General features: G+C 57.8%; 2 protein-coding genes across 10 annotated transcripts in view; one reads left to right on the top strand and one right to left on the bottom strand.

Moving 5' to 3' along the window:
- The window catches only part of MYH10 (myosin heavy chain 10), a 118,587-nt gene extending 112,505 nt beyond the window's left edge, over positions 1–6,082 (top strand). For 5 of the 6 annotated variants that reach the window (XM_064151116.1, XM_064151120.1, XM_064151119.1 and 2 more), the window contains 6 exons: positions 566–654; positions 876–999; positions 1,483–1,691; positions 2,557–2,665; positions 3,389–3,561; positions 4,205–4,367. In XM_064151116.1, coding sequence (XP_064007186.1) covers positions 566–654; positions 876–999; positions 1,483–1,691; positions 2,557–2,665; positions 3,389–3,561; positions 4,205–4,268 — 768 coding nt within the window. In that variant the 3' untranslated portion in view covers positions 4,269–4,367. Of the gene's footprint in view, positions 1–565; positions 655–875; positions 1,000–1,482; positions 1,692–2,556; positions 2,666–3,388; positions 3,562–4,204 lie in introns of all 6 variants that reach the window. The other variant, XM_064151122.1, reaches the window with a different exon arrangement.
- A 1,057-nt stretch (positions 6,083–7,139) lies between these two features.
- NDEL1 (nudE neurodevelopment protein 1 like 1) overlaps positions 7,140–12,701 on the bottom strand; it is a 32,325-nt gene continuing 26,763 nt past the window's right edge. For 2 of the 4 annotated variants that reach the window (XM_064151123.1, XM_064151124.1), the window contains exon 10: positions 10,635–11,035. In XM_064151123.1, coding sequence (XP_064007193.1) covers positions 10,650–11,035 — 386 coding nt within the window. In that variant the 3' untranslated portion in view covers positions 10,635–10,649. Of the gene's footprint in view, positions 8,552–10,634; positions 11,036–12,701 lie in introns of those variants that run through there. The other 2 variants (XM_064151125.1, XM_064151126.1) reach the window with 2 other exon arrangements.

A 12,701-nucleotide genomic window follows, 5' to 3' on the forward strand; every position in this document is an offset into this window, starting at 1 on the left:
GAAATTGTGCCAGGGCAGGTTTAGCTTGGACATGAGGAACATTTTTGTCCCCAGGAAGGTTGTCAAGGCCTGGCTCAGGCTGCCCAGGACAGTGGTTAGTCCCCATCCTTGGAGGGGTTTGTAGATGTGGTGCTGAAGGCCATGGCTTAGTGGTGCCCTGACAGTTCTGAGTTACTGCTCAGACTTGGTGATCTGAAAGGTCTCTTCCCACCAAACAATTCTGTGATTCTGAAATCTCTGATGAGTTCAGAGCTGACTTCACCCAGCTGTGGTGTGGGAGCACAGGACGGATGTTGTCTCCTGCAGCTTAGACGTCCCTGCACTGATCTTCAGAGATGTTTCCTTTGTCCTTCTGTCTGTGCAAAGAGCTCTGCAGGGACAGGGAGGAGGAACTCTGCAGCAGTCCCCTGGCAGCTAAGGGACAGAACATCCTTGATGACATTTTGTTTCTGCTCATGCCTTCAAAGCCCTGGGGGGTACCACACTTCCCTGCAGCTCCCAGAAGCTCTGACTGGGTTGCAGAGGGTTGGAGGTTGCTAACGCCTCTTGTCCTGACCCCTGGCAGGAGCTGGCGGCGTCAGAGCGGGCGCGGCGGCACGCGGAGCAGGAGCGGGACGAGCTGGCTGATGAGATTGCCAACAGTGCTTCGGGGAAGTGAGTCAGCACCTGCCCCCCGCCGCCCCTCAGAGCCTGGGCACCAGCGCCTCCTGCAGGCTGTACCCACCTGCCCTGCTGACACAGCCTCCTTGTGGCTGTGAAGCTGCTGAGCCGGCAGCCGCTCGGGGCAGTTGGCAGCGCCCAAGGCCCAGGGGCAAGCTGGCTGCGAGCTTGGGATCGGATGCAGGCAGGGCTTGACCCAAATCCTGCCTTTCTAGGTCAGCGCTGCTGGACGAGAAGCGGCGGCTGGAGGCTCGCATTGCACAGCTGGAGGAGGAGCTGGAGGAGGAGCAGAGCAACATGGAGCTCCTCAACGAGCGCTTCCGCAAGACCACGCTGCAGGTGGGCACCAGCGGGCAGTTGAGCCTGCAGTGTGCAGACAAAAGGAGCCTCTGAACAGCGCCCAATGATCTTGGGCCATGAGCAGGGGGACAGGCTGGGAGACTGGAGGTTGTTCAGCCTGGTCTCCGGGCAGACCTTAGAGCAGCCTTCCTGTGCCTGAAGGGACTCCAGGAGAGCTGGGGAGGGACTTTGGATGAGGGATGGATGTGACAGGATGAGGGACAATGGCTTTGAGAGGGGAGAGTGAGAGTGGAGAGGAGGAAGAAATTCCTTAGGGTGAGGGTGGGGAAACTCTGGCACAGGTTGCCCAGGGAGGTTGTGGATGTCCCTTCCTTGGAGGTGTTCACGACCAGGCTGGATGAGGCCTTGAGCAACCTGGGCGGGTGAGTAGTGTCCCTGCCCATGGCAAGAGGTTGGAACTGGATGAGCTTGAAGGTCCCTTCCCACCCAACCCATTCTGAGCATCTCCTTTTCTCCTCCCAGGTGGACACCCTCAATTCGGAGCTGGCAGGGGAGCGCAGTGCTGCCCAGAAGAGCGAAAACGCTCGGCAGCAGCTGGAGAGGCAGAACAAGGAGCTGAAGGCCAAGCTGCAGGAACTGGAGGGCTCTGTGAAGTCCAAGTTCAAGGCAACCATTTCTACTCTAGAGGCCAAGATTGCACAGCTGGAAGAGCAGTTGGAGCAGGAGGCCAAGTAAGGAGAAATCTCTGTCTATTTGCTCTCTCAGTTGGATGTGTTGGGTGGTCTAGGACAGATGAGAAGCTCTGCAGTGGTTCTGGGAATCACATCTGGAAATCAACATTTAGGAGAGGACACCTGACAAGGTGACCAGAAAGGAACTGGATTGGGAAGCTGCAGAAGCTTTTTCCTCCCTAAGTGCAAGAGTCGAGCTAACTCTTGGTATCAAACAGTCCCAGGGTCCATGAGGTTCTGCAGAAGTGAGATGAAACATCCCCTTGAGACACCTGCCCTGCAGCAGTCACATGGCAGTTCAGGGAGGGGCTCTCCCAGCTCCTCAGGGAGGGGTTTTCCAAGCTCCTTGGGGTGGGTTCTCCCTGATCTCCTCGGGCATGGTTATGGGAAGCAAGTTGGACAGCTTCTGTGTGACAGTTTAAGCTGGTGGAGATGAAGCCTGTGCTCTGCAGAAGCCTTGCTGCAGTGGGCTGTGCCTGTGCCGTGTGCCCCTCCACATGCCACTGTACCAGCTAGTCCCAGTCCTGCAGCTGGGCTGGTCCAGCACCAGCTCCACTCCTCTGGTGCTCTTGGCACGGCAGGAGGATCACATTCCTGGTTAGCAGGAGCTCTAAAGCTGCTCTGTCCCATCTCACAAGTACTTCCTCCTCCCTCTTTCCATCCCATCCTCTTCTTGATGAGACCTGATGCTCTCAAAGCTGCATCTCTCCAAGTACCAGCACACTGAGCCCCAGCTGGTTCCGGTGGTGGTGGCAGGTGCTGAGGAGTCACTGGTCACACAGTGAGGCCAGAGGCTTTCAGAGAGGCCAGAGCTGGTGTTGCCAGCCTGCCAGTGCTGGGCAGTCATGGCTTCTGCTTGCCCTAGGGAAAGAGCAGCTGCCAACAAACTGGTTCGTCGCACGGAGAAGAAACTGAAGGAGGTCTTCATGCAGGTGGAGGATGAGCGCCGGCACGCGGACCAGTACAAGGAGCAGGTGGGTGCAGGGGCTGAACTGAGACCTGCTCCTCAGGAAAGGCAAACCAAGCCACACATGGAGCAGAAAGGGCTTCTTCATGGGGTCCAGTCCAACCCTTAACCCAGCACTGCCAGAGCACCTCTAAACCGTGGCCCCCAGTACCACATCTACACAGCTTTCCAATCCCTTCCAGGATGGAGACTTCACCACTGGCTTGGGCAGCCTGGGCCAGGCCTTGGCAATCTAGGAAGAAATTCTTCCTTGTGTTCAACCTAAACCTCCCCTGGGGACCTTAAGGCCACTTCCTCTTGTCCTATTGCTTGTTCCTTGAGAGAAGAGCTCAACCCCCATCTCACTGCAGCCTCCTCTCAGGTTGCTGTGGAGAGCAATGAGGTTTCCCCTCAGCCTCCTCTTCTCCAGACTGAACACTCAGCTCCCTCAGCTGCTCCTCACAGGACCTGTGCTGCAGACGCAGACATGAAGAATTGTTTCTTTAATGACAAGATCTAAGGGGATCTCTCCTGATAACTTGACCACTGGAGCAATTCCCACCTGTCAGAAGGGCCCCGTGGTGGCTCCAGTTGCTGTGTCTCCCATCCTGCTCTCAGAGCCAGGAGCTGTGCAGTGTTCCCAGCAGCCCGAGCTTCAGGTTCATATTCAGCTAGGGTGGTCAGGAAGCACGGGGTGTTGGTGAGCCCAGCAGCTGTGCAGGCTGCTCCTGAGTGCCCAGGGTTGTTTCAGATGGAGAAGGCAAACGCCAGGATGAAGCAGCTCAAGAGGCAGCTGGAGGAGGCCGAGGAGGAGGCCACGCGTGCCAACGCCTCCCGCCGCAAGCTGCAGCGCGAGCTGGACGATGCCACCGAGGCCAACGAGGGCCTGAGCCGCGAGGTCAGCACCCTGAAGAACAGGCTAAGGTGAGTGGCACCAGCGGCCTCCTGAGTCCCCCTGTGCCCGCAGGGCTGACTCTGGGATGCATCTCTGGGGAGCCTCTGGCTGTGGAGCTGTAGAGGCAGAGCAGCCAGTGATAGGGAATGGGTCACAATGGAGCCTCGTGGTGGTAGCGAGGGGGATGTCAGACCACCGAGACACTCCTGACAGCTCAAGAGCCCAAACCTTTTGGAGCTTGCATTGGCAGGTCCCCTGGGGTTGTCAGTTCAGCCCAGCTGCAGGCAAACGTGGCAGAGGGGCCAATATTTCAAGTTACTTGGGATCACGTCCCTCAGCACCACAGCTCCATGGCTTTGAAACCCCTCCAGGGATAGGGACTCCACTGCCCTGGGCAGCCTGGGCCAGGCCTTGACAATCCTTTCAAGGAGGAAATTGTTCCTCATGTCCAATCTAAACCACCCCTAGCAACCTGAGGCCATTTCCTCTTGACCTATCACTTGTTCCTTGGAAGAAGAGCCCAACCCCACCTCACTGCAACCTCCCTTCAGGGAGCTGTAGAGACCAATGAGGTCTCCCCTCAGCTTCGTCTTCTCCACACTGAACACCTTCAGCTGCTGCTCCCCAGCCCTGTTCTCCAGACCCTTCCCCAGCTTTGTTGCCCTTCTCTAGACCTGCTCCAGTTCCTCAACGTCCTTCTCAGAGTGTGTGGCCTAAAACTGACCCCAGTATTTGAGGCATGGCCTCAGCAGTGGCCAGCACAGAGGACACTCAGCCCCTGCCTGCCTCTCGTTCCCAGGAGGGGAGGTCCTATCACCTTCTCCTCGAGCCGCTCGGGGCGACGCCAGCTGCACATCGAAGGAGCCTCTCTGGAGCTGTCTGACGACGATGCCGAGAGCAAAGGCAGCGACGTGAACGAGGCTCAGCCAGCCCCTGCCGAGTAGAGCCCTGAGCCCGCATGCAGAGAGCTCTGACAGGACAGGCAGCAGCAGGAGGAGGAGAAGGAGGAGGAGGAGGGGACTTTCCTGACCACCCAACTGCCTTGTGGCCCTAACTCTGCCTTACGGAACGCTGGCATGCTACAAGGTTACTTCTCATAGGTCAACTCTGTCTTGAGGCTCTGCAGCCTCCCCACGCCGTACCCTGCTTCTGACCTAGGTCCAACTGCTTCTGATCGCCCATGAGCGGCATGGGGCCCTCTGTTCGGTGCATCTCTTCTCCAGAGTCTCGTTGTAAAGCCATTTTCTAAAGCATCATGTGAAGGATGAAACTCTTTGGGGTTGATTTGCTTTGGTTTTGTTTTTTTTTCCGTTGTTGTTTTGGTTTTTTTTTAATCACTACAGAACTGTCATTCCCAGAGGGAGGGTGGTTGGGCCAGAGCCGGGGTCACGGCCATGCATGCTTTGTTGTACAGACAGCAGCCTGCCAGCTGCGCCCTGCCCGCGGCAGGCCTGCCGGATCCCTGGCGACCAAACCGCGCCCGAACCTTTCTCTGTCCTCCTCCATTCTTGTGACCCCCACCCCCAGCACCACCAGCCAGTGAACTGTGACACAAAACAAACCTTTGGGAGAGGGGGCGCAGTTACCCTGCAGTGCGCTCTGGGGCTGCGCTCAGCAGCTGCTTCTCCTCCTAGCGTCCACGCAGCGTCCCCAGCCCTCTGCCCTGCAGCCCTCCTGCCTTCCGGCAGCCCTGCCCGCGGGGCTGTGTACGTATCGAGGCTCCTCTAATGTGAACAGCAGTGGGAAACCGACACACAGCACAGGCACCAGGAATTTCTTCCCTTAGGCCCGGCCAGCCAGGCCTCCAGCCCCGCAGCCACACTGGGGAGGGGGAGAGCCCCGGGGCACGGCAGCCGCTCAGCCCCAGGGCTCGGGGGGGCCGCACTCTGTGCTTTGGGGCTGCTGCCTGCCGACCAGGCGAGATGCCAGTGGATGTGAATCCTTTCTCTCTTACTTTCGGTCGTCGTTGTTGTTGTTTTCCCTTTTTGAGCAGTATTACAGCAGTAGTTAAGCCCTTCTTGATTTGTTTTCTGTTCCGTTTAGCTGCAAACCCGACCTACGGAAAGTGCCTTAGACACTACAGTACTAAGACAATGTCACACCTTTGATTTGCCTCTCTTAACGATGGTTTAATGTATTAATTTCGACTGTGCTTCATTCATATCACACGTACCTCTCTAGTCCAAGTGGTATTGCCTATGGAGAACTTAGTGACGGTGATGAAATCAGTGTTAAGTAGGAAGCTTCCTCTGCCAGGCGCTCGGGCACCGCGGAGCCCCCGCTCCGGGTTCAAAAAGCTTTAACATCCGTGGCGAAGGTTTCGTCCTGTGTGTGTGTGTGTGTTTGGGTGTTTTTAATCAAACTGGCTGTTGACCACCAGGCATCTGACTGCAAAGATCTTGTTTTCTTGTATACCCATGTTTCTAGACAATGATTTTTTTGTAAGACAATAAATTTATTCATTATAGATGCGGCCGCCTGCTCTGTTTACTTCCAGGAAGAGCCATCCCTGAGGCTGGCATAGACCTTAATAAACGAGAATGACTGGAAGCTGTCTTCTCCCTTCTTCCTGCTTTGTCTGCTCGGGGGCTGGGGCTTTATTTTGACCTAAACACAGCAGGAGTGGCCTGCCCAGAGCCTGGTAGTGCTCAGCTGCTGAACTCCGAAGGCAGCTTGTTGCTGGAGCTCAAGGGCAGCTTTGACACCATCACAGCACAGACTCAGCCACGAGTTCTGCCTTCAGCTGGGTCTGGCCTTTCACCTCGGCACCCTGGTGTGGGTGCCCTGGGCTCCAGTCTGTGTGTGGGTGTCACCACACAGCTCTGGCAGGGAGTGGGTAAGGCTGAGGCTGCAGGCACTGGTAACCTCCAGTAGATCCCTCCTTGGCTGCAGGGCCAAGGGAAGGTGGTTTGCTGTCTGCACAGGGAGCAGGGTGCACCTTCAGCCACCCTGGGAAGGGAGAGAAGTGAGAAGATGCTGGGGATAAAATGTGATGAGGGCAAAGAGAGTTTGGAGCAGGCAGCATGGGGTGGAGGAGCTGAACTCGAGTGAGCCAGAGGCCACAGCAATGCTGGCAGGGTTGTGAGGCCATGGCCGGGGCAGAGCCCAGCCTAGGCAGCAGCAGGAGGAGGAAAGCCCAAAGCTCTGACCCCACAGCCCTGACCAGCAGCTGTGCCTGGGCCCCACTGTGGTGGCTCAGGATCTCCTGGGCTAGAGCTAAACCCAGGATGAGGCAGAGGCAGCACTGAGACCAGGTTCAGACCGAGCCGCAGGGGCAGAGCTGGGAGCAGAGGTACCGTGGGGCTGCTCAGCACTGTGCCCCACCAGGCATACGGCAGGGAAGGAGCAGCCTGGAGAACGGCTCCAGCCTCACCCCTCTGCAGAGGAAACTCTTCAGTCTGGGCTGCTGCAGGCCTCCAGCACCCTCCTGGGCTCTTCCCCAAAACCACATCTTGCAAGCCAGAATGGCAGGAGGAGAGAGGTTGCCCAGCCTTGGTTCCAGCAGTGGCTGGTCCCCTCCTGGGCACAAAGCGCCCGCTGAAGACCTACTGCAGAGGCAGCAGGAGCTGCCCCTCGCACACAGACAGAGCACAGGCACTGGCAGCTGTTCTGCAAACCCCAGGGGTCCCACATTAAAAGAACTTTATTGTTGGAAGATGACTCTCAGTTGGGTTTTGTTTTTACAGCAGATCCTGCTCTGCCTGGCTGCGGCAGCCTGGCCCTGCCCCCCTGGAACATGGCACAGAGATTCTGAATAAATAAAGCTGCAAAGCCCAAAGTTCTGCTCGGAGCTCTGGGGCACAGCAGGGCCTGTGGGTACAGACCTATGTACAACCCACCCACGGACACAGGCCCCGCGGCAGGGGAGGCGCAGCAGGTTTTGGTTGGTTGGGTTTTTTCCCTCAGCACTTGTAAAGAAACCAACTGGGAGCTGCAGAGCCAAAGGAGCAGGATGGACCAGCCTGGGCATGACCCTTTGCCAACCCCCAGAGCAAACCCCAGCTGGGTTTGCTGCTTCACTCAACCCCCCCCCCCCAGCCCCGGCTCTGAGGCACGTAGACAAAGAACTCACAAAGACCCACGAGGGACAAGAGCCAGCCAGAACTGGCACAGAAGCCCAGAGGTGAGGCTGTAAAATCCAGTCACAGGTTACACAGTTCTGAGGAAGGTGGGCATGGGGTTCATGAGCACTGACAGAGTCCTTGCTGTGCAGGTGGGCGGAAGCTGAGGGGCAGAGGTGGGCACGGCTGGGCTGAGGCTGTGCTTCAGGCACTGAGAGCACCTCAGCAGCTCAACACAGCCCTGCAGTGCCAGGGCAGTGGCTCGTCACCCCTTCAGCACTGCCACCCAGCTCCTGCAGCCCTCCCTCTGCCCTGGCCCCAGAGGGTTCAGCCAGCCGGGGCTGCCCAGGCTGAGCTGTGGGGAGCTCTGCTCCTCTCTGCCCGCTCCTGCACCAGCACTGACAGCCCTGCATCTCCCACCTGCAGCTGCCCAGCTGCAGGAACCGAGTCACCTACCTGGACCAAGATGCCATATCCACCGTGCCACGGCACAGCTTCACCCACTGTCCCCCTCATCAGAGCCTTACTGCGAGGGCAGCAGCTGCCCAGCCTGAGTGGCAGGGTGCTGGGGCAGGCAGGGAGAAAGGGAGCCTTGCAGAGGGGCAGCCACGTTTGTGTGATGCCAAACCCAAGCTGAAGAGCTAAAGCACAGGGCCCATGTCTGGAGAGCAAGACTGCTGCGTGCCCGGCAGAGCCCCGCGGGTCCCGGCAGGAGGCCATCAGCTGTGAGCCCGCGGCAGGAAGGGCCAGGCAGGAGTCTCCTCTGGCAGCAGGGCTGCGGCGGGGCGGGAGCGGGGAGGAACTGGGAGCAGATCTTCTGGTGGTGCTGGGCTGAGAAAAGCATCCAAGTCCAAGGGCAGCTGCCCGGGCTCATACGCTCAGGGGCAGCATGCCCGGCGCCGAGGAGGGCCGGGATGTGCCTAGCCCGGGGGGGCCTTGGTCAAAGCCGTTCACCGCCCTGGAAGCAAGAAGAGAGAGGCTGTCAGGTGAGCAGCAGAGCTGGCATCGCGGCTCAGCTCTTCCCCACCAGCGGCCACAAGGTAGAGCCCTCTCCTCCTATCTCACTGCACACACCCTGGGCTCCACAACCCCAGGACAGGGCTCCTGGCACTCCCAGCCAGGGACACGCAAGGTGGGTACTCGACGCATTGCCTGGGGCCCAAGGGACCAGCACAGGACAAGTGGCTCCCACCCACTCCTGAGCCCATAGGAGGTTCAGTAAGGCTAAGGGCAAGGTCCTGTGCCTGGATCGGGGCAATCCTCAGTGCCAGTCCAGGCTGGGGTGATGAGATTGAGAGCAGCCTGCAGAGAAAGTCTTTTGGTGTGCTGGTAGGTGGACAGCCTGGAGGACACCAGAGCAGGGAGCAACCTGCTTTGTCTCCTTGCCTCAAGTGGGAGACTCCAGCTCCCACTTGAGTGCTGCTTTGATACACTTCCAAGGGGAGTGCCTCCTAAACTGCTGCTGGGAGAGGCTCAGGGGTAGATGGCTTCTGCTGCTCACACTTGGGCTGGGGGCATGAAGCAGGCTCCTGCCAGTGTGGCTCTGCACTTACCAGCCTGAAAACAGCTCTGCTAGGAGGACAGGGAGGAGAAATCCAACAGAATCAACCCACAAGGTGGTTGTCAGTCCCTCTGGAAAGGCTCAGAGGAGCGTGTCACCTGCCCTCAGCAGCCTGGGCTGCAGGGGTTGGAACCAAGCTGTAGACATTGGTCACTCCTGGCCCTGCACTCAGCTCAGAGGTGCTCTCTGACTGACAAACACCGCGGGGCAGTGCCTTCCCCTGCCAACACCAGCACCCTCACCAGGGCTGCAGGCTGCCTGATCCCAGCACTGACCTCCACCAGGATCTCCCAGCAGTGCACGGTGGGACAAGCAGGCTGGAGAGGACAGCTGATGCCTTCCAAGCCCATGGCAAATGCTCCCCAGGCACTGGCCCCTGCGCCCTACTGATGCCCTGTGGCAGCAGTTCCCCAGGCGGGGCAAGAGCAGCCACATCCCTGCAGGGCTCAAACCTCTTGGCACCAGGCCAGCTGCCTTCCCTGCCACTAGCCTTCTCATACCACCATTTGCCTGCCTACCTGACACACAATCCCAGATCATCCAGGCCAACCATTCACCCAGCAGTGCCAGGGCACCACCAACCCATGGCCCTCAGCACCACACCTACACAGCTCTGAAACCCCTCTCGGGATGGGGACTGTAACACTGCCCTGGGCAGCCTGGGCCAGGTCATGACAACCCTCTGGGGGAAGAAGTTGTTCCTGGTGCCCCACCTAAACCTCCCCTGCTGCAGCCTGAGGCTATCTGCTCTGGCTCTATCACTTGCTCCTTAGCAGCAAAGCCCAAACCCCACCTGGCTCCAGCCTCCTCTCAGGGAGCTGCAGAGAGCAGTGAGCTCTGCCCTCAGCCTCCTCTTCTCCACACTGCACACCCCCAGCTCCCTCAGCTGCTGCTCCCCAGCCCTGTTCTCCAGACCTTTCCCCAGCTTTGTTGCCTTTCTCTGGACCTACTCCATCCCCTCGATATCTTTCAGACAAGGATCTGAACCTGAGCCCCACAGCCCATGGCAAGCAGCACCACTTCTCAAATACTGCTGTTCCTGGGGCGTGAGCTGCTCCCCAGCTGAGCACCCAGCACCCAAGCTCTGCCTGCGGGAAGAACATCTGCCTACAGCTGTCGCCACCCTGAGCCACCTCTGCAGGCAGTAAATGAAGCAACACATCTCCAGCTCTCCCCAGCCCCTGCTCAGAGGCACACTGAGCAGCTTGGGTGCCCTTTTCCACCACCCAAGAACACGGCCAGAAGCCATGGAGCAATCAGATGCTCAGCCCAAAGGCCACAGAGACATAGCAGGACTCGGCCTAATGCATTTGTGTTACAATCCAGTGATGGCCAAAGGGCAGCAGGAGGCAGAGCCAGGGCAGCAGGAGGATGAGTGCCCAAGCTTTGGGTGCTCCAAGTGTTAACCAGCACAAGCTGTGGAGTGCTCACTATGCTACAGTGCACAAGGGAGGCACGAGAAGGCTTTCTGCTGAAGGCAGAGAAGATGGAAACCTCATTCAGAAGCTTTTTGAGGTCTCCCATTCTTTGTTAATTGAAAAAGCCAAGCAGGAAGGCAGTGCTGAGAGCTTGCTCTGGCAGCTTCCCCTAGGCTCAGCTGCTGGAGCTGTTTTCTTGGGCTGCTTAGCATATTCTGCCAGCACAAACCTGCCCTCAGTGCAGAGAGAAAGACATAGCAGCAGCTTTGGTTTGCTGAGAACCAGCTCAGTAAGTGGGGCACAGGAAAAGGCCTGTAAAAGCAGCAACAACTGAGGAGGGTACTGGAAGCTGGTATCATGACTGAGCTCACTGAGGTCTTACCCTGCCAGGGATTTCCATCAGGAACATGAAAATGCACCAAAAAAGGGAAACAAATCAGCACTGCTGCAGCTAGGAACAGAGCTGAGGTGAAACAGAAATAACATTAAATACAGCAACTGTGGAAAACAGTAACTGGAATGTGCTGGGTGCCTTCTGCCTAAGCTCCCTGAGGTGAGCTAACAAGAGATGTCTTCATGCTGGCTCCCCACAGCAAGGCAGATGCAGGGCTCCAGCCTCTGCTCACCCCTGGGGCTGCAGCAGGAGCTGGGGCTGCCCTATGGCCTGCAGACCTGCCCACAGTGATTGATCCCAGCCAGATCACTCCATCTTGCTTCTGCCCTGCCTCCCTAGCCCTCAGACCTCACCCAACATGCTCTGTGGTGCTCCCGTGGTGGCCTTGCTCTGGGCTTGCTGAGAAACTAGGCTCTGGTGCTCCAAATGCAGCCAAAAGCTCCACTCCCTGCTGCAAATGACCCCAGCAGCTGTTCCTGGTGGATGCCTCCCACTGCCTGTCCCTGCAGCAGCATGGCCTTTGTGCTCATTTCCAGCCACTCTCTGCCCTGACTGCTAAAGGCAGAGCTGGACTCCTTAAACTGCATTTCAGGCTGTACTCTGCACTTAGGACATTGGCTCCAACACTTCCTCAACTATCCACCGACACCTCAGCAGAAAGGGAGACCTCAGAGCAGCCTTCCAGTATATGAAGGGGGTCCAAGAGAGCTGGGGAGGCACTTTGGACAAGGGCTGGGAGTGCCAGGACAAGGGCCAATGGCTTTAAATTGGAGAGGAGGAGATTGAGCCTGGAGATGAGGAAGAGATTCTTGACAGGAGGTTGAGGGACACCCAGCACAGAGATGCATGGAGAAGGATGGGGACAAGGCTGTGGTAGCTGAGGCTGGGAGGGACCTGCACTCCCTGGCAGCATGGGCAAATCTCCATGCTCCCTTGGGAGGCAGGAGATGGGACTAAGTCTGACCTTTAGTCACTCCCTGTGCCACAGGTTGCCCTCAACAGAGCCTGTGACCACAGTACCTGCACAGCCTGCCCCCCTGGGTGCCTGCAGGGATGAGGACATGGAGTCCTGCTGCCTCTCTCCATAGCTTCAGACCAATCTGTCCTCTCCTCCTGCTTCCTGGCCAACTCCCAGCACATCTGTGCCTTTGTTTGCTTTCCCATTAGCCAGAACCACGGCAACCAAGCTCAGCAAGAGAGAGCCAAAAACAGCTGAAGCTAAAACACAGCCACAGGGCAAACTGACTTCATCAGGAACTGAAGTGACAGCAGTGACACCAACTTCTGAGTAGGGCCTGCTGTGACAGGACAAGGGGGAATGGGTCCACACTAAAGAGGGGTTATTTTTTATGCTGAGGGTGGTGAGAGGCTGGCCCAGGTTGGCCAGAGAGGAGGGAGATGCTCCATCCCTGGAACTGCTGCAGGTCAGGTTGTCAGCTTGGTCTAGTTGAGGACGTCCTCGTTGACTGCAGGGGGTTGGACTGGATGAACTTGAAAGGTCCCTTTCCACCCAAACCATCCCATGGTTCTGTGGCTCCTCTTGGATCTGATGTGCCCCCATCAATCACCACCATGCAGGTCCCTGAGGTTAATCAGCCCAGAAAGGCAAGCAGCACTCCATCCCATGCTTGCAACAGGCCACAGCCCCAGAGAAGTTTATTTGAAGTGAGGAGATAGGGAGAAGACAGCTCAGGCTGTGATGATGGACTGAGAGAATCCCTCATGCAGTTAGCAC

This window comes from Pogoniulus pusillus, chromosome 11 (assembly GCF_015220805.1).
Source record: "Pogoniulus pusillus isolate bPogPus1 chromosome 11, bPogPus1.pri, whole genome shotgun sequence".
NCBI lineage: Eukaryota > Metazoa > Chordata > Aves > Piciformes > Lybiidae > Pogoniulus > Pogoniulus pusillus.